General features: G+C 37.5%; 1 protein-coding gene across 4 annotated transcripts in view; it reads right to left on the reverse strand.

Moving 5' to 3' along the window:
- Positions 1 to 275: 275 nt before the first annotated feature.
- SCAF11 (SR-related CTD associated factor 11) overlaps positions 276 to 21,334 on the reverse strand; it is a 50,993-nt gene continuing 29,934 nt past the window's right edge. For 3 of the 4 annotated variants that reach the window (XM_038153726.1, XM_038153727.1, XM_038153725.1), the window contains 10 exons: positions 21,071 to 21,138; positions 20,390 to 20,445; positions 17,907 to 18,013; positions 16,885 to 16,974; positions 15,416 to 15,522; positions 9,066 to 11,561; positions 6,732 to 7,075; positions 4,082 to 4,300; positions 3,524 to 3,643; positions 2,864 to 3,153 (listed from right to left, as the gene is read on the reverse strand). In XM_038153726.1, the coding sequence (XP_038009654.1) occupies positions 3,025 to 3,153; positions 3,524 to 3,643; positions 4,082 to 4,300; positions 6,732 to 7,075; positions 9,066 to 11,561; positions 15,416 to 15,522; positions 16,885 to 16,974; positions 17,907 to 18,013; positions 20,390 to 20,445; positions 21,071 to 21,138 (3,736 nt within the window). In that variant the 3' untranslated portion in view covers positions 2,864 to 3,024. Of the gene's footprint in view, positions 3,154 to 3,523; positions 3,644 to 4,081; positions 4,301 to 6,731; positions 7,076 to 9,065; positions 11,562 to 15,415; positions 15,523 to 16,884; positions 16,975 to 17,906; positions 18,014 to 20,389; positions 20,446 to 21,070; positions 21,139 to 21,334 lie in introns of all 4 variants that reach the window. The other variant, XM_038153724.1, reaches the window with a different exon arrangement.

Raw genomic sequence — 21,334 nt, forward strand, 5'->3', positions numbered from 1 at the left:
GCCATATTCCACTTCTGCCCTGAACCCCTCAATGTTTTTCAAGGCCTGGGTGAATGGGCTCTTTGCCACCTGCATTTGTTTTTTTTCTAGCATAGAGCACTTGCAGGTGGGCAATGCAGGGTGAAGACTAACTTAAAACAAATGAGACGTAAAGGAGGGGGCACCCAGACAACACAGAACAAGATAAATGCATGTGCACAGAAGGAACAGGAGCTACCTTGCTTTGCAAACCACACCACTTGAGCCAGAGTAATTTAAAACCAAACACTGCCAGCTGAGAGAACAGAATTTATTAGAAACTGTTAAACGCTACATGAAACTAAATTTTAGAGTATTTTTTTCAGTAGACAGCACTCCAGCCTACATACACAGTACTGTGGACTTTGGACAGCCACCGTGCTTGTAAGGTATATCTTTAGGATGAGACATTCAAGCAGCATGCACAGTGAGAAAGGGGAAGGGGTGCAAGGAAAACCCTTTTGATTTGCATAAGTTCACAGAAGGTACACTTTTGTAATTGTTTCCCCCCAGGTAGTCTGGACTGAAGGAATCACCACTACCCTGGAGGCAGCAAGGGGGCTCAGCTCCCCACCTCTGCTCTCAGTGCTGGTGCATGTTGGGACGTTTCAGTAGTAGGTGTTTCAATAAACAGAAACGCACCTTTCATCCTACTGGAACACAACCAGGACTTTGAGGTTGCCGTACTCCCTTTCCCATGCAGCCGCACCAGCAGAGACCTCACTGCTTTTCAGCAGAAACAGGAGCAGAGTCTACAGATTAAGGCAATGCATTTCTTTAATTCAACATAGAAATCGTAACAAACTGTGTATTTTCTGATAAACTCTGAAGTATTTAATTGTAAAAAATAAAGCTACTGATCACATGCTACTCTATTTGGTATTCTTCATTAGATTTTGAAATACAGTGGAGCATCACTATAGTCACTGCCCCAACAACGTGGAAGCCAGTGACAGCTTCTCTTCTACCCAGGAGCTGCAAAACAAGAAACCTATCACCCCTCCCTCTCCCAGTTCAAATCCTCCCTTGTTTCTTCCCACCTCCCCCAATTTCCACCTCTCTTCCAAAAGAGGGAAAAAAACCCCTTGAAATATTTATCTGACTCCTGAAAGGAGCTTTATAGCAAGGCTCAACTGTATAGACTAGAAAAAGATATAAAAGTGATTAAAATCCAAAAATTCAGAGAAGGAAAATGTAATAAAGTACGCATGGCGTGATAAACCAGGATACACATAGCAATTTGCTACATTTTTCAAAAAGTGCTAACCAATTTTAGCTTAAAACAGTTCAAGAGATCTTACAAATTGCTATCATAGTGTAAAACTGAGTACACTGAAAAGCCTAAAACCTGACTTGACTGTAGAAAATGTATTATATCTGTTTCTAATTTACATAGCATTTGTATTTAGGCACACAAAAATAAATATAGACAGTCAAATGTTTCATTAAGTCTGCAGAAAGTTACAGTTAAAACCAAGCAATCAACTGTTGTGACAAACATCATGCTTTTACACCTCTGTCTCTACACCACACATGTGTACAAGGGTGGATATCCCTTATGTCATCCTTAGGCTTCTGCAAAAGTTACTTAAAAGGTGAGACTGTTTTCTGCCAGAATCAGGTAATTTGGGAACTACTGGCTACAAAGAGATAATTTCTCAGAAATCTCAATTGATACTTTCTGTTAAAATGTTTTATTCCCGCTTCTGGGCCAGGAGGCTTTGGGCTGGAGCGGAAGCCAGGCTGATCCGACACCAACAGCTGTTACAGCACAACAGGACTGGAGGGTTAGTGACAAGATTTTAATAGCACTGTGTAAGAGAAAGTGAACAAATCAGAGGAAGGCTTCTTGGAGAAAGATCTCAAGCTGTTCTTTTGCTAAGGAGCATATAGTGATCTCAGTATTCCAGCAACCCTCCCTGCTGCTGCCTCAGTAAAACTGGTTTTACCTGAGATGTAAGCTTTCCCCAGGCACATTCAGTGACCTGACAGCTGTTTTTAGAATGCTTGTGGTACCTCTAATAACCTGTCTCCAGTGCTCAGGGGAGCAGGAAGACACTTGGCTTCCGATGGCATGGGCTCCCCAATACCAGTCTGGTGATTCATGCCCTAATTAATGGAGCAAAGTACAGTGCAGCTGAGATTGGCACAACTGGCAGTCTCCGGTCAACTGGGAACCTAACAATACATTCCAGCTTTCTTGATCTCACTTGAAGAAGAAACTTTTCTCTTTCTCAACATCTAGCTTTGGTACACTAAGTTCCTGCTAGCCTAAGGGCATAACCTAAACTGAGGTTATCAGTGTGTGGTGATGGAGGGCTTTCAACACATAAAAATTATTCAAGTTATCCCACTATCTTGAAACAAATTAAAAAACATCACAAACAATACCAAGCAGCATAATTTTTATTTGGTGTTACAACAGCTGTGCAGCACCCATGCTTTTGGGCACCACATTTTACTGTTTATGACTTTTCTTTTTGAAATCTAAACAGTTGTGTTCAGACAACTCTATGTGCTTTTTTAATATAAACATTGTGACCCCTGCATTCAGCCTGTCCAGTTAACACTAGAAATATTTGTCAAGGCAATTAATTATCTCATCTTTGCTATAATTAGGGAGCAATCAAAAGAAAAATTTTACTTTAATCTGACTGATCACATGTACTGTACATACCTGTTCCAAACCCAACGTACTCGAAGTTTCTAAGTTAATGCACTCTCTTACTCAAGTCAAAATGCTGTACATCTAAGTATCCACACAACCGTACATTCCTAATGATTCTTCTTTACACCTCTATTCTTTTTAGAAATCTGTTTTTAAAAGGGAATAAAGAAGTTGCCCTGCAGATCTATATTTCTTTAGAACAAAACATCATACACTACCTTGAAAAATAGTTTTATCAAAACCAAATTCAAATCACTGTCATGTACAATTTTCAGTTAACAGTTCACATTGAAATTGCACTTTGAAGATAGAATAAAACTAAAAAATGAAAACATATTCTATTTCCTTTCACAGGAGACTGCCTCTTCAGGATTTTTCTTCCGTGAATGCTTGTATTTGTCTACATACGCTTTCACTAGATTTGCCACTTTTGCAGAATTAACTTCTCCACTCTTGCTATGACAAACCTGCAATGGTTTAAAGAACAAAAACATTTGAAAGATTCCCATTGATTTGCCACAGTCCCACATTCTTCATTTATTTCCCGACGCTTCTGATTCTTCCATCCCAGGCAAAACATATTTTAAAACTCCTAATACTTTCCAATTGCTTCCTAAATACTTCTGAATTCCCATTCAATTTTTCCACACAATAACCAGGTTCTGTTCTGAGAAGCCAAAGCAAGTTCTTGTGGATGGAGAAAGAAGAAAGGTATTTTTGCTTCTCCCTCTTCCCCCTTTCCAGCACCTATGAGCAGTTCCCACCAAAATGAGAAACCCACCCCAAAGCTTGCCCCAAGGTGAAATGTGTGCAGCTTGGATTACTGAACCAACTTACTTTATCTACAGCTTTCCGCACAATTTCTTTGTACTCCTCCTTAGTGATATCTTTGTTTTGGTAGAAAGGTTTGATCGCGAGCTTGACCTCTTGCGCTGCTTTTTCTTGAATTAACAATTTCTGAAGAGAAAACAAACTTGAGTGTTATATTTCACTGCCTATGCATCTTTATCAGGCACAAGTTAAAACTTTACAGGAAAAAGGTTGCTACAGAAGATTAGAAAACCACCCCCCCACACACACACATATTTCAGCTCTCATGGGAGCTGCCTGTGCTCTGCTAAGCACAGAATGCTTTCCCACAGCAATTCAAGTATTATTTGTAATAGTGCTGCTTTAAAGAAGATTACATTAAAAAGAGTCAGAGGCTACTCTGTGTCCTATGGCTGCCACAAAAATATTACATACATGATGGTATGGAGTATTACACTGAGAGGTTACTGTCATAACTTGCTATTTTTTAGTACATCAAAATGCATTTAAAAAAATAAATTTTATATGTTTTAATGTAAATATATAAACAGTGTACATAAAATATATGCTGAACTTTGAACTTGCCTGGTCCTTCTTCGAGCTATCTGCACTGGCTTCCACTGTTACACTTGCTTTGTTTTCTCCCAGTTTTACAGCTGCATTAGAGCTCTTCATGTGACCTGATGACGTTGCATTACCCGAATTTGGTCCCTGAACTGTTCCCATGTTTCCCAGGACTGCTGCTGGAGCAGGCAAAGCTGGAGCACTCATGCTGTTACTTACATGAGAAGCACTTGGAATACCCTGTTTTAAAAAGTTAGCAGTAGTTAATACCTCATTCTTCTATATGGCAATGTGCCTTTCTAGGAGTCTCAGCTGCTCTAGAACGAGCACAAATACTGCATGCTTTGGTTCATTACCTAATTTCCACACTGCCCATTATTATGGAAGGTACACATATTACATTAGATCGGCTCACAGAAATAGAAAAAAAGCTTGAAAAGTATATCATCTTCCATGTCACCACAATGGCTGCCATTTTCTAGCTCTGATCCCAGTAATAAAATACCCTGCAAACAGGCATGGAGGGTGTTAGTACAGAGGGAAGGAAGTTCACGGCTGCAGAATTAATCTGATTTACAAAACAAGGCTGTGATAAGTAGACATTTTCTAAAAAAATCAGCACCTAAACACACCTGCAAAAGGTACCACCCAAAGCCACACTTGCATTCCTGCATCATAATGATGCTGCTTTGAAAACATCTATTTTCATGTTTGTTATCAGCTTGAATTTGCAAATATAAATACACAGGCAAGAGATGAAATGCTGGCTGAAGTACCAGGATCTGTTTTTCAGGAAAAGCCATTTTCTGGCCATTTCCAAACATCACCAAAAGGCACTGTACATACTTTGGAACTGAGAAATAAAGTAGCTCTCAGACTTCAGATAGAGGCCATTTTTAGCAAAAGCCCAGAACAGTCTCCTGACATGTTTCTGGCAGGCTACATTAAATGCTGCTTTTTTGCAGGTCATCACCATTACTCTTTACACCTCTGCATTTATCTAGATGGAAAATAATGAAACAGGAATCTGAGCTCTTTGGAAAGGACATAGAAATGGAGCTGTTATAATCAGCATGCTAACGCTCACCAGTGTGCTGTCTTCATTTTCCTTTCAACAGGAAGGACAGGTGGTGTCCTGCAGTATTCAGTCATTTCTATTGTGCTGCTACTGAGGGGTTGTTGAATGAAAGCTCAAAGAAAAAGCAGCAGCAGCTGCAAGAGCATTCAGGTTCATGGACACCAGCCCACAAAAGCAGGTAAGAGCAACAAGTGTAACATGGGCTTTACAACAGGTAACTGCGTTTTGCAGCAATACACAATCTTTACAGGAACATATTTATTGCTGCACTAGATAGGCTTCAAACCTCTGAAATGAGTATGTTCTGACTTCTTACATTTTTGGACGTTTAATCTACTGAATTTCCAATTGTGAACACATTTTAATTAAGACAGGAGGCATTAATTAAATCAATGAGCAATCTACCAGCATTCTAGTTCCAGCAGTATCTTGCTGGTTTACTTTGCAGTGTACTAAGTTATTTCATACGGCCTGTAACCCCACTCAGTATCTCCCACAGCCCTCAACTCTCCTTGTTCTAAGTTAATGACTATAAACAGACAATAGCAGTGAAAAGTGAGAACAATGTAGGCAATTTATCAGTTCACTTCAGATCTTTAAAGATGATGCATGAAAACAGAGGGTTAGAAATTGTTTGCTCACTTTTCCAACGTGGAATGTAGGGGAAAGTGGTTTAGGTTAGAACAGGCAGCAGCAAAAGAAAAGCACAAACCCCAATCAACTCCTGAAGGGCCCTTTACTTATCATAAATGCAGTATTACATCTTCTTGCAGGCCATGGGTTCTCCTCCAAGTTGTTCATATTCTTTCCCTTGATACAAAAGCTCTTAATATAAACAGCCAGCTACAAGAGGAGCTCACATACATAAGAGTTGTTTAAGATATCTTGAGTGTCATAAAAAGATGGTCTGACCTGCCCTAAGCATGGCAGAGTCTTTCTGAAACTGGAGAAATAAAGTGGGAGTTAGGTCTCAAACAGGGCATGCAAAACCAGGAGAATCGGGTAAGAAGGTAGAAATAAAAAACACCAAAGAGACCTCAGAAATTATTAATAAAAAGGCTCAAAAGATTAAACAGAATAAAAAATGTGTGTGGGGGGAAGCCACTGAGATGGTGATAGCTGGAGAATGGAAGTGTGGAACAAATGGGTGCCATGTAGTACTTGGCAATTTTCCTCTGTTGATAGACTCCCATGGGATGAGAACGGCAACACAGAAGTTTAGATCACTTCCTACATACTGCTGAAATGGTATTCAAGCATTTCCTAAAATGCTTAAAAATCAGGTTTGAAAGAGAAAGATTTAGTTTTGGAAGCAGGTCACTTCTAAGATAAAAAAGATAATGAACAACACTAATGAAATTTTTCAGTGTTCCATTACCACAGAAACCTGGTTATGATGCTATATGCTGTTATTTTTTAAAAGCTACAACTGATATGCATATGCATGCTTCCACTTCAAATTTGGTGCAGGGTGGAAGAAAACAGGCAAGAGAGAAAGAAACTGCAAGTATAAATTTATGGTATTCAAGATAAAGAATCTCTAACTGGTATTATTTCACCACTGTTCTTGCCATGGCTTCTGATTAAGCATACCTGCAATTGTTTTCCATCTTGCTGTGAAGCAATGTAGTTGACTTGTTGAGATGGTGGGGGGGGAGGTGGAGGCGGAGGTAATCCCTGAGAAATATTTGTGGGAGCAGCTACCTGTATGAGAGGCACTCCGGCAGGGAGATGCATGGGCATTGGAGGGTGAATGTTGAAAGGATTTCGTTGCATATTCATCAAGGGAGGATGGACACCCACTGGATATGGGAAGATGTTCATAGGTTGGTGCTGTGCATTCACTTGTGGCATTACATTCATTTGTTGCTGCATCATATTTATTGGTAACTGAGAACCATCATTTTGCTGGCTGCCTTGGTCTTTGAGGTTTGGATCTGCCAAAACAAAAACCAGACAGTATATCAAGAAGAAATTCTGGACTTCATAAAGCAAAATGGGAGGCAGGTGTCAAAACTCTTAATTAAGGATAGATTATCAAGAAACTTTCTATAATCTGAGTATTTTCAAGACACTGCACAGCACTCACCACCACACATGCCATGAAACCAAATGCTAGTTTCCAAGTTTAAAAAATGTAGGTCACTATGAAAGCCTGTGTTTTGAATTTGTTTTCTATACTTGTTCCCATAACAAATCCAATAAATTATTTCATCACAATGAAACTGCAATTTTTTCACCAAAGAGCAGGAAGACAACATAATTTACCCAGTAAATTTACCTTCTGCAATTGCAGAAGGTTAGTCACACATTACCACATCAGCAAGTCTCTGCTCCTGGTTCACACACACTCACAGTACACTTCTGATAATTACAGAAATACTCTGCTGGGATTTTTCACACTAAACAATAAGTCATCCTCAAACCATTTAACAGATATTCATATTCAGAAAGAGTTGTTCAAAAACCCCGTAATGGTTCAACAAGTAAAACCCAGAAATAAAAATAACCTCTTGGGGTAGCAGGTAGCACTACTTAAATTAATTACTTTGATATCACATCTTCCCTTCAACAGAAGCCAAAAAGTTAAAATCTAGACAAAACTAGAAAGCCTTCCAGAAGTCAAAAAATTAGTTTAGAGGAATGACTGATAGGCTGCAATTTAGATGTCCTTCCTTAGAATCCCTTCCTTGAGGAACCCTGTCATCACAGGGATCGCAATCTAAGGCCTTACATGTCAGCCCAAATCCTCATTTTTAATGAGAATGGGATAACAGAATCACTGAGGTTGGAAGGGACCTACTGAGACTCTCTGGTCCAGCCCCCCTGCTCAAGCAGGGTCAGCAAAAGCAGGTTGCCCTGGAGGACCATGTCATGATGGCAACCTAGCCTGTTTTATCCAGTTATCAGAGATTGTTGCACTATTCTCAGCTTCCAAAAGTGAGTAACAGTGTGACTGTTTCTGAACTACAAGAAAAAGTCTTTGAATCACAAAATGCTTTCAGTTACAGGTTTGGTAAGTTTTCCCTGCAGCAGATAGAAGGGTGACAATGTTGTCTCAAAACTAGGAAGCCACTGATGCAGTCATCTCTCAGAAGAGGGAGAAAACTGCTTGCATACGGGATGAGAATAGATAAAAATGAATGGCAAAACAAGGAGAGAGTGCAAGAGTGCAAGTGTAGTTGTCTTCAGAAATAGATTTCATAGTTCTTGAATTCAATTCACATCTGTCTTTAAAGAATATTAATCAGGGCATTACTAATCTGTGGATGACTTCTTAACTATTGAGAATCAATCTCATCCACAGTTCAATTAACTTACTTCTTACCAAAAAGTCTATTTCTGTCAGGGCAGCTGTCTTTTAGATATAAAAACCCCTCCAAAACTGATTTAAACTTATATTAACATTTGGGAGGATTTTCAAAACTGAAATACAGTAAAGGCACTAGTTTTGTATTTATAAATTACCCTAGATTTTTTTAATGCATTTAAACAGGACTGTGCTTATCTAGGAGAAGGATAACATCAACATGCTGCTTGGTCATCTCTAAAATCTGCCATGTGGGTCTGCACAGACAAATTCATGACTTTTTGAAACAAATTAGTCTTTTTAAAGTTGTGCAGATGCTAAAAGTAACTGCGAAGATATACTTTCTCTTCAGCCAAATCAATTTACTTCAGCAGCACTCTTCAGATGCACAGTCCTTAAACCTGGACTTGGGCTTTACGCAAAACCAAGCAGCCATCAAAATAGAAGAAATCACCAAACTCCACCTTTACCCCTCCAAATTGCAAAAAGAGTATGGATTCCCCCCAAATTATTTTTTTAAAGAACTTATCAGCAGATCAGATCACATACAATGCGACAGGATTTTGCTCAACTACTGCATCTGTGATTAAGCTATTATATTTCAAAACCATTAATACCTTGTTCAGGTGTCTCCTCTTCTTGTCTCATTCCCCATCCAGACTGTGGGCTTGATGAGTTGCGTCCCCTTCTCGAATAGTAATTCTGCACATCAGCAGGTAAAGTCTTCCTCACAGCCCAGCTGGACGCAGATGTCCACCCAGACCTGTCAGCGGGTGTATCGAATGAATACTCTTGTTCATTCTTACGCTTGCAAGGCTGCTGTTCTGAGAACCTCGAAGCTTCATTCCCAGAACCATCTGAGTTCCCTGAGAGGGGTTTTCTGTTTTGCCAGTGACTTTCACTCTGGTCTCCATACATGAAACCACTTCGGCCACGGCCACCTCGGCCACGCTGACCTCTCCCTCGATTCGGAATCCAACCCGAACCAAAGTTTTTATTCCAAGACTGTCCTGCATTGTCGTGCCTGCCCTCTTCCCAAGGTGGTTTCTCTCTCTCTCTGTTCCTGACTTCAGGAACAGAGTTTATCCTCTCCATTACCCAGTCTGGACAATCATTCCTCTGCTTATCTGAAGAACACTGATCATCATTGCTTTTTTCTGTATTATTGTCCTTCTCTTTTTTAAGATTTTCATTCTGTTTCTCTTGATCACTTCTCCTGTATCGATCATTTCCTCTGGGACTTCTCCAGCTGTCATTTCCCCACCTCTCTTTCCATCGAGGTGAATGACTTTCCCTGTCATTTCTAGTGAATGAAGAACCTTTATTTCTAGTCCTAGATCGTGATCTTGATCTAGAGCGTGACCGTGACCTAGACCACCTCCTATTTCTTCTTTCTCTGTCACGATCTCTTCTTTGATTATCTCTATCACTGCTTCGAGACCTAGATTTTCGCCTTGGAGATGAATCCTTAGTTCGTGATCGAGAAGATGATCTCCTGCTCTCCCTAACAGTTTCCCTTTTGGGAGATCGAGATGGTGGCTTTTTCTCATCTCTGAGTGTGTCTCTCTTTGGAGAACAAGATAAGGATCTTCCCTCCTTCACAATTACCTTCTTGGGTGATCGTGAGCTCCTGTCTCCAGTTGTCTCCCTTTTAGGGGATGGTGATTGAGATTTCCTGCCCTCTCTCCCAGAAGGAGACCACGTTGTCGATGGAGAGTGAAATCTAGATTTTCTAGTTCGAGCCTTTTTCTCTGTTTTGAGCTCTGACTGGCATTCTCTTGCTTGAGGAACAGTTTCATCTTTTTCATCAGAACCTGATACAGAGTTTCCCACGTCACACTGTACAGAGTTCACTTCTCCTTGTTCTGTACTTTCAGGTGGTATTAACTGCTCCATCTTAGGTTCATTCTGGTCACTGCAAAATGAGTCACAGTCCATTGGTATCATTTCATTGTTATCTTCACCAAAATGTTTATGCTCAGCATTTACTGGGGGAGACTCTGAAGTTCCACCCTCTTCACTTTCTGAAATGGTGTTCTCTTTTAAGGGCTGTTCTGATGTACTGTCCATAGAAATACTGTGTATTAATGCATCTGGTTCTTCATCTTGAACAGGTTTTGTATTTGCACAGTCTACTACTGGTTTTAGTTCAGTCTCAGAATTATCTGTTTCCATGGCTTCAGGATGCTCAGGCAATTCACTTCCGGGGCTCTCCAGTGGCTGATCTTTTCCCAGAGGTTTCAAATGTTCCAACAATTCATTTTCTGGACTAGCTATGGGTTGATCTACTTTCGTCAAGGTTTCTATGTTCTCCATTAATTCTTTTTGAGGACTACATGATGTCTGATCTACATTTTCAGAAGTTGCATGGTCGCATACATCATCTTTGGGACTAGCTACAGTTTCCACTTGTTCAAGAGTATTTTCACAATTGTCCTGACTGGCAAGATCTGCATTTTTTTCAGTAACATCTTTTACTTTAAATTCCTGACTTTCACTTCCTAAAGTTAGTACTGGGAGTTCTTGGGGAGAAAAATTAACATCTGCATTGCCCGAAGTGTCTTCATCTCTGTCACATTCTCCTGTAGTTTCCTCAGTTTCTGCATGCTCACTACAGCTTTCCAATCCATTAGCAGATTCTGTTTCTACATTATTCTTCTGTGGGAGGCTTGCATTATTGCTTTCATTATCTGACTGGTGGTCTTTATCTAAAGTTAAGACTGCTTCAGGCTCAGCAATGTCATCATCTTCCACTGAGCCACAGGGTGATTTTTCAGAACGTGCAGAACTTCTCAGTTTCTTTTTAACTGCAGGTGTTTGTTGTCTAACTGCTCTTTTAGACCTGCGTTTTGGAGGAGCATTCTCTGCTTCTGAATGAGTTTTATTCAGAGATGGGTTATTGCTTTCAGGGGCACTGCAAGCAGAACTGCTTGATCGAGGGGAGCTCCGAGACTGAGTCAGAGCCTCGTTTTTGCTGTTTCGTGCAGACCTTCTTGTAGGAGTAGTAGCAACTGATTTCCTCCTACTTCCTCTAGTGCCAGATGAACCAGAAGCTTCCTTTTTCTCTTCTCCTTCTTGGGTACATGCAACAGCATATCCTTTGCCTAAAGATTCTAATAAAAACAGAAGATATTAAGATTTGATAATAACCACTTATCTGAACATATTTAAGAACATAAAAGGGCCTTCTGCAGCATAACAGATAATCCTCAAATTATCCTCAAATAATACAATTTAGGATTTAGTATGTAATACTGTCACAGCTTTTTTTTAATGAAAATTGGTTGCTTTAAAGAAGAGAAACAAGGTAAAGTGATACATCAGACATCTGAACACACAGTTTAGAAGCAGTGCTGGCATGGCTTGACATGGACAGCGATAGCATGCACAGTGAAATTGTTATTTGTTATTTAGGCTGCTCAAAGGTAGTCAGCATTTAAGCAGTTAGAAAAGTAATGAATAACCACACAGCAGTGTTAGGATATAGCAGTTCCTGTCACTATAATACAGGCTTGTTGATAGTGAAGCGCAGCACTAGAGAAAGGGCATTTTCCAGTGGCCATCGGTGGATGATCCCATGTGCAGCAGTTGATCAGATACAGTGCAAACTTATTCACCAGTTATAGGGCAAACTGAACTTAAACTCTGCCACAAGACACCCAAGGTCCCAGCAGCACCAACAGTGTGCAGCCTACAGTGCATCAAAAAACCAAAAACTCTACAAAGAATGACTAAGGCACACCTAGCAAGCAGCTCAGCTCTTGGGTTGGTACTGCACTAATTTATTTCATGCCATCTACTATTTGACCAAAGTCTTGGTAGGGAAGTTAAGGGTTATATTCCCTGCTCAGGGAAGACTGCACTGTCAGCTATGAAAGCTTCTGGTGGACGGCTCAGGAATTAAAGATTAATGATAATTAAGCAAATATACTTGAATGTAATACTTCAGAAGTAAATTAATTTCTTGGGATGTCCGTTAATTTGTTTCACACTTTGTGCAGATTTCAGGAAGCATCAAGGATGCAGTGTTAAAATGAATTCTTTCACAGCTTCAATTTCATACACAAACAGTGCAAACTAACTAAGAAAGATTATTTGCTATAGATTTTGCAATAAATCTCTCACATCACAAACATGTGATTTTAACTCTGTACATTATTTCCCATGCTCCTGCTACAGTAAAATATTTGGCTAATGTATACACAAACATATTTTAGAAAAGTAAGATTGGAATAAGAAAACGAAGTAACTGCAAAAAAGCCTCTTTCTACCTCTTAGTACTTTGTTAGCACAACAAAAAAATCTATCACTGTATTAAATGCAAACAATAATCTCAAGAGAATTAATTCCATAACCACCTTGCTAGCTTTTAAAAGAGCACAGGACTACAATCACATCCTCTGACCTTCCTTGCAAACACACAATAACTTGCCTGAACATGAAAAAAAAAAAAAAAAAGTACTGATTCTGGGTTTTGCATGTCCAATGATCAAATAATCACTTGAGAAAATGAAAACCAACATCAACTGTATAGAAGGTACCATGTATTTAAAAGAAAATAACATGATGGTAAAGAACTTCCAGAGGAATTTCAGGTGACTGACACTATTTTGGGTATCTACTCTAACAGTCTCACCAATCATTTTGTTATGAAGTGATTTTACAGTGGTTAAGCAGCATTTATTCAGCAACAGGTGGCTGTCTCAGACTAATTATATCTTCAAACCTATTACAATAGCCAGGAAATCAAGTCAGATGTTACATGACATTTCGAATTTTAATATCTGTGATTATTTTCTTCAAGGGAGAAGAAATCATCTTGCAATAATAAAAAAACCTCAGCAGAATACCAGTGGAATGTGAGAATCTGGACAGAATTAGAAGGCGAGTTATTTTTCTAGCACATTCAAAATCTACATGTGAAGCACAAACCCTTTTTTAGCATGTCCTACTACTTGTAAAATTTTAACAGAAAAGCTTCACAAGCTTTGGACTTGGACCAAATAAAAGGCATTTCAGCTCACTGACTCTTTATTGAAAAATATTTTAATCACACAAAAACTGCATAATGCCAGCATAAATCTTAGTGGTATTCCTAGATTCACTAAAGCGTTTTCAGGTCAAGTTAGTAACACAGACTATTTAATGGTAAAAGACTACTAAAACTGCAGCAGCTACAGGGATGATTCCGACACTACAGTTATATGGTCATCACTGGTATTTGTATGCCTCCTTGTACAACCCTGGAAGCCAGTGTCAGCTGTTACTCTGATGCAAAACTGTATACTTCAGGTGAGACCAAAAGTTGAGAGAAGCGTAAAAAGAAAATAAAAAATGCTTATGCTATGATGTTTCAGGGACAATTTAGTAAGAAATGAAAGAACCGGTTTGCATCCTTTTTAAAATGCATTTATTTTCTTCATTCTCCTTTTCTTCACCTTTTTAAAAAGTCGGTCTCCTTTTATATATATACACACATACATACATATATATATATACATACTATATATTATATATATATACATATATATATATACACACACATATATACACATACTTGCTGTTCACCTCTAATAATATTCAGTTAGGTTTCTCTTTACCTTTGTCTTTTCCTTTTCTTATGCATGTCATCCTTTTACTCAGATATATAAAAATGAAATGGGGTAGGAGCACTCACTCAACAGATTGTGACTAAAATCCTCAAGGGACATCTTCATGTCCACCATCCCCTTGTTTTATTAGGAAATTTTAAGACTCTTACTTCCTGCATGCTCCTTACCAATAGAAAGTATTTAAATAAAATGTGAAGATGACTTAAAACTCTGAATCTTAAAACACTGTAGTATGTTGGCACTAATCTTAAAATTCAATCTTTGTCCACAGTACAAGTATCAACATTCTAATCAAGACAACTGAGAAGATTCTGTTCTAAACATATTTTTTAATGCCTCTGGTGCATCCTAACAAAAAAGCTTGACTATAGAAGTAGAACAGTAGACAGGGAAGTCAAGAGGTACAGCTAACATGTATATTACTAGAATCAAAATGGTTAAGCATCAGTTACACTGCACTGCCCAACATCAGAGACCTGAGTAAGCAACCTATCCATTTTTCACTGGGAAATGTGGAGTTGAAATACATACCTTTATAAAGAATTGAGAATATGAATGCAACTTTTTGTGATCCTTCTACTCCTTAATTCCTTCCAGCAATTTATTTCCACACAATTTTCATAAGACAGGAGACCCAAATCTGTCCTATCTCTTTGCCTACCGGACAAGTGAAAGTGGTGTGATCCCCAATTCAAAGAAGGTATTAACTCAAGCCTTATAAAATACAACTCCTTTGTTTCCACTTCTTTGAACTTGTGCAGCTTTTTGGAAGAGAAACTACATTCTTGCTGAGTATGGAGACAGAGGCTGTTAAAGTAACTGGAGGAAGGCAATTCCTTCCATGTCTTGTCTTCTGCTGCTTTCCTGACAGACCATGGAACTCTAGTACTTTTGCAAGGTTTTGCCCTGTAGAGCTTGTAGGCAAACTAAAAGAGATCCATACACTTCACTGCTTCCTGAATAATGTTCCTCTCTGCTAGAAAGGTTTGTTCCTCACACTGCACAATATACCTCTGAAATATGCCATTCATAATGCATCAAAATAAGATTTATCCTTGAACAATGGGAAATGAAGAAAGAAGAGCATGAACGAAAAAAAAAATGTTGCAATTACAAATGGAATTAAATTACATAAATACTTATTAAATTAATCTTGAAAAGAACAAGTTATACCAGCTTTGGGGTGGATGATTTATGTTCTGTATTCCAAATTCAAAAATTAGGTAGCTTACTTTAAAATAGTACCAAACTGCATCAAAACAGATTTTTTTCCCCATTCTGTTTGATTTCTGATAATCATATTTTAACAATACTCCACATGAGCTATAAAGAAAACTTACAAAAAAAAAGTTTACCAAAGTTTTCCAAAGGCCTGATATTTGTTGGAAGAACTCTTCCAGCCACTGCAGAAGAAGTGAGAAGAAAGGTCTCAGCTTCAGCTCCATAAGATATTAAAGGAACACTGCAAAGTAAAAGCAAAAGCAGTAACATTAGTTGTTTTAGCTGTTTGCAGCAAGTCTTGAAAACAATGCACAAAACCAAAACACATTAGGCAACTTCAATCCTTTTAACTTCATCAGAGCTGGAGAGAAATACAAAGCTGGCAGTGAACAAAACTTTCCTTGTCATATTTAATTTCAGATTTATTTTACAGATTTTAATTTTAATTACAGATTTATTTTTTTATTGCCTAATCTATTAAAACTGTTTGAACAAGGTATGTTATGTTAAAGCAATATACGTCTGGCTTTCTTTAAAGTCAAATATAGAACCATAATAGCTCAGTCCAAAGTAGTAGGTTATAGCACTGGAAATAAGGGAATGAGTGCTGGTTTAGTACTTCAGCAGAACAGCAATCTTTTCTGCATAAAAATGAGAAATAGTCTACATGAGAATTTAGAAAATATTCCTTTTATTTTTTTTCTTCATACAGACAAAAAAATATATATTTATTCAGACTCCCTCAGAAAACCTTGGGCAAAAACAGAGTTTAGTTAGAGAGCTACAATTTTTGCATTATTGCTGAGTTGGAATGAAACTTCTCCTAAGAAAATGTATATGTAATAAATTCATTATTTCAATCCTAGATGCAATTTTTTATTATAATTTAAAAACTCTTCAATTGCAATTTTAATGTTAATCTTTTTTTTTTATACGAAAAAGAGCAAAGAGATATGTACTGAAATTATGATCACAGAGCTAATTTCTTATAGTGTTATTTTAAAATCACTTGTTTTTATGGTTCTGCTTTATACTGACAAAAAATATCCTTAGGGCATGCTTTAACACACATCTGCTCTCTGACAAAAAAACCCATAGAATTATTTTATGTTCTCTCTTTCACTTGACACAACTCCTGTTAGCTCTTTTTAGATACAAAGAGGATTTTTTTATAAATGATTACAGAAAAAGTGATAGAACCATGAAAGTAGGGTACACGGTGCTGTGGGGAATCAGAATCAGACTAATGTTAAAGCAAGCATAGTCTGGTATCTAGGGACAGAAATAATTTTAAAAGCTCATTGAATATTAGCTTCTAAATAGAAAACATATTCAAACTCACATTTTTGTGAAAAGGTGACATATTAAGATGCACAAGTCAGTGCAGTTACTATGCTTGTCACATGTACCAAAAAAGTGTTAAGACATACAAAAAAGAATCTATTGACATTACATCACCAAGCACCAAATACACAAAAAATTAACAGGCTATATGCAAACACTATTCAGTCTCATGAAAGTAATATTCTATCTAAAGACCAGTTGGAATTATCAAACTCCAAACTTTAAGTACGAAGATCCACTATGAATCCAAAACACAGACCTTTCAACTCTAGCAATCAGAGATGAACAGGACAATTCCAGTTCTTGTCTCTTCTGTCTGATCCCTGAATTGACTTCTGTGAATTCTGTACTGAAAGACAAATTTCATACAAGAAGTTATAAAAAGTAACTTTGTTCTATGATAATTTTGTATTTCAGTAACTGCTCCTACCAATGACTTTAATTTAACTGTATTAGAACTTTCAACAGTCATGATTAAACTATGCATTGGTTATTGCTCAGAGGAAAAACACAGTCTCAGCAAACATAAAAAGAAGTCCTAAATAAATAAAGCAGATGGAATGGAAAACAGGAGATGAAATGTGCCTGCTGGAGAGTTGAAGGATGGAGAAACTTCACATCCTTGACTAATAAATTCTGTTGCATGCATGGCAAAAAGTTCGTCTTTTACAGACTGTCAAAAACATATATAGTAGTTTTTTTTTAAATTGGGCCATATTATCCAAATAACATTCTTTTACACTGTTCTTTTTCTTCCATCTATTCAATGAACACTTTATTTATACACCCATTCTTAAGTATTAGGCTTAATTACGTATTTGGCTTAATGCAAAATTGCTTCATGGATGTTTAAAGTATTCCTCTTGGAATCAAAGAACAGCAACAAAAAGGATTATTTCTGATACAAACCAGGATATTTAGCATTAACTTTTTTGGAAACTGCTGTTGTAGTAACAGGGCTAAGCCTTTCCTATCCAAGGCTTCGATTCAGCAAGGAATTAAACATGAACTAAAAATAAAACTCGTTAAATCAATGAGACTAAAATACTCAAGTGTGTGCTTCTGATGCTGAACACATGACAGAAATTGGGGTGTGCCCTTAACAGTACTCATATTAAAATGTTTGTGTTTATCCATTAACTGCTCTTCATCAATAAATAAATACTCTGCCAATCTTCAAAATATTTCAAGGCAGTATATATACAGGTAGGAGCAGAAGGAAGTTCAGAATCTACAATACAGTTACCCATCAATTTATATGAAGCACTAGTACACACTAACCAGTCATTTCTACAGCTAAAAAAGGATTCTTCACTGCTACCACCAGCCAGAAGTGTGCTGAAGAAATTAGTTCTGATGCGCTCATTCCAGCAGGTCTGTCTTCTGGGCTACACAAAAAATAAATTATGAATTAAAGACACCCAAAATAAAATAATTAACACTAACTACATGAAGATGCATTGAAATTAAATTAGGTCAGCAAGACTTTAGCTCATAAAAAGCAGACACCATAATAGCTCCATAGGTATATGTAGATATTTGCAGTTACAGCAAACAAATTTTCTCTATTCAGTCTCTAAGTTTTCAACAACTGCTCTTTGCAGATAAACTTCATATGTTATATGAAGCAAAATATTTCATGCTCCACACAGACATTACGAATAACTAAGCCTGATTTTCACTATTGCACAATTCTGCTACCTAATGCACCACATCAAATACAGCTCAAGCACCTTTACACCCCTGCACAGCAATTCACCAAATGTTTTGTTTTAAGTAACAAGAAAACCTAATGAGCTGGGATTCTCCTCTGCCCTCAGGTAGGATTATGGAATATAAAGATTTTCTGGTGTGTCTAGTCACTGGGCCCTCACACAGAGGCACAACACTCAGAACACACCTTGTATTTCAAAAGATACCAGCACCACCACCAATTTATACATGCTAACAAGGCCCAGCCATGTGCTCTGTGCTAGCCTGTTGCCATTTGCAGGCATGCAGGGAGCTCTGGGCACTGCTGCTGGGCACTGCACTGGCTGCAGGGGAAAAAAACCAAACCCCAACAACAAACCATCAATAGTCCTCCAGATACTCTTCCCACACTAATATATACTGACACTGATCCATTAATGTCACAGCACCTAAAGGCTCATACCACCTCAAATCTGACTAAAACTTGCCTGTTCATTCCCTAGGACTGGTATTTTAGAACAGGAATTCAGAATAGTTCCATAATTTTAACTCAGAAAATGGAAAAATAAACTTTGGAGTGGGATGTATAAGAATACATGTCTCAATATGCAGTCATTATCCATATACTCCATCAAACTTTGGCACACAGAGCTGGTTCCGCAGGGAAAATGCCTTATTTTAAGAGTGTACAAATTTTAAGTTTTGCCTAAAAAACTGTTGGGTTTAAGTTTCATTTTAAGAATAATATACATTTTTAATATTAACCTTCCTCCCTCCAATTAAAAGAGCTATCCAGATGTTCCACAAATATCCTTATGAAGTAGTTGCTAGTACATCATGACTTTCTCTTAAATTTTGAACATTTCTTGGATAATTGAGTCCCATGCTTCCTCCTGAAGGTTTTCAATGGTTCTACTTTTGTTTATGCACCTCTTTTGCTATAGGTACTATTTGAGACATTAATGCTATTAAACACTTCATCATAAATCAGTGAAACTAAAAATGAAAGCATTCCCCAGCCATTAAGTTACATTAGTGGCTGATCTACTGTTAAGCCCATCTTTCCAGTTGAAAACCCCCTCGATGCAGTGAAATGTACTTTAAGTTTACAGGGCAACAGAACCCAAATTTCCAAATACCTGACTTAGAAGGGGCAAACTGGAGCTAACAATATCCCTGACAACTGTGGTGTAATGAGCACAAGTTACAATTCAGGCCATCAGCTGCTGAAAATACATAGGATGTGCCCCATACGACACGGAATAAAGCGGTAGCCAGAACAGGGACTTGAACAAAGCTTTTCCTCCAAATATTCAAACTTCAGGTAAAACAGAATGATGGCAAATGATGGCATTTGCACTGCAGAACTAAATTTATGGCCTAAAACTTTTTCTCACACGTTCATTTACAGGTACAACTATGAGTAAGAAAGCACTGATCAAAAACTTGTGTCTCAGAGACACAAAGTATTTTTGAAAGGAGGGATGGTAGAAATCAAACAAGAGTCTTTACAGCTCCTTATAAATCTGGCATCTGGTGATCCTGTGTTTATAGGCTAAGATTTATGAACAAGAAACCTGGAAACAGAAACCTTCTTGACAGAAATCTCACATTTAAAAAAACCCAGTTTGATGCAAACCATAATGTCTATGCCAGATTCACATAAATTACTTGGTTGATTAAGTCTATATATTTTATTGAAAATAATGAAAACCTTCATATAATGGTGCTTGGCTGACAGCTTGTACATGAAACTATCTTTCTTTGGATGAAAGGAGATGGATCAAAACAGGCTTCAGGATCTTAAAATGTAATAGCCTAATCTAAATGAAAATATTCACCACCACAAAACTAACTTTAATCTGAGAAAGAAGCTCATATAGAGCTTATAATCTGAGAAAGAACCTGGCACTATATTCTAATTACTTCAAGACAAAAAGAGACAAAAAGAGAAGTTTGAATCACACCAAAATTAACAAACAGAAGTTAACCTTAAAAATAAGCAGGAAGGTAGTCTTACAAATGCTCTAATAAAAGAAAGCATTTACAAATGTTTCCTTCTCAGAACCAACCTTGTTTATCTTCACAGAGAAAGCTTTCTTGTTTTGTTTGTCATGTAAAATATTACCTGTGGAACAAGGAACAAAACTTTGATCTTAACTTTAGCACATTCTTGATTGTTCATCAAAATCATTAATGCAATGGGAGGTTAACAAAATGTGTATCTTCAGTACATTTACAATGTTTACATACAAACTGAGTAAAATGAAAATGCATGCACCTTCACAATAGCTTTTTAGATACCAAGCAGTTTTTACCTCTTGAGATATTTTCTTCATTTCTTAAGTTATGAATAGACTTATCAAACAACTTTTATTGAATAAGCCCCTCAGAACAGCAACCCCAAAACACAGCTAAGTGTTGCTTGTGTTTGAACTCTCACCAATAAAAGCTTCTGTGAATAAAAGCTAGTCATTAGCTGCTCCCCAGCTGCCTGATGCAGAAAATTACTTGAGGCTGAAACCACATCCATTTGAGTTGTGACTGAAATTGAAGAGGCAGTTTTCCAGTAATATTAAAACAGGAGTTTCACATACTGCAATTCTGCTCTAGAAGTTCCACATTTCTACTACTTGGAATTTGAGTTTTATATACAAATGTAAGCAATTTTAAAAAATTCAATTGGCTCATGAAGAAAAGATATTCTAGAGTTCCTTAATAAAACATAGCAATTCTGGCAAATACCAACTTACTGTATTTTTTCTTCACAATTTCGCTTAATTTTATTGTTACTGGCCTTCTGTCTGGACATGCAGCTCTTCTGCAAGACCAAAAAAAGACATTAAAAAGCAGTTTCTAGGCATCCAAACAAAATCCTCTCCTATTTGAAGGTATTTTTATTTTGTGCCATAAACCAAGTTCTAACTGCTATTAAAACCTGAACTCATATCATGAATATCATCTTTTGTATATCAAAAGCCACAGTGCTTCAAACAGCTTAAAAAAAAAAAGAAAAC

This window comes from Motacilla alba, chromosome 1A, assembly GCF_015832195.1.
Source record: "Motacilla alba alba isolate MOTALB_02 chromosome 1A, Motacilla_alba_V1.0_pri, whole genome shotgun sequence".
NCBI classification, from domain to species: Eukaryota; Metazoa; Chordata; class Aves; order Passeriformes; family Motacillidae; genus Motacilla; species Motacilla alba.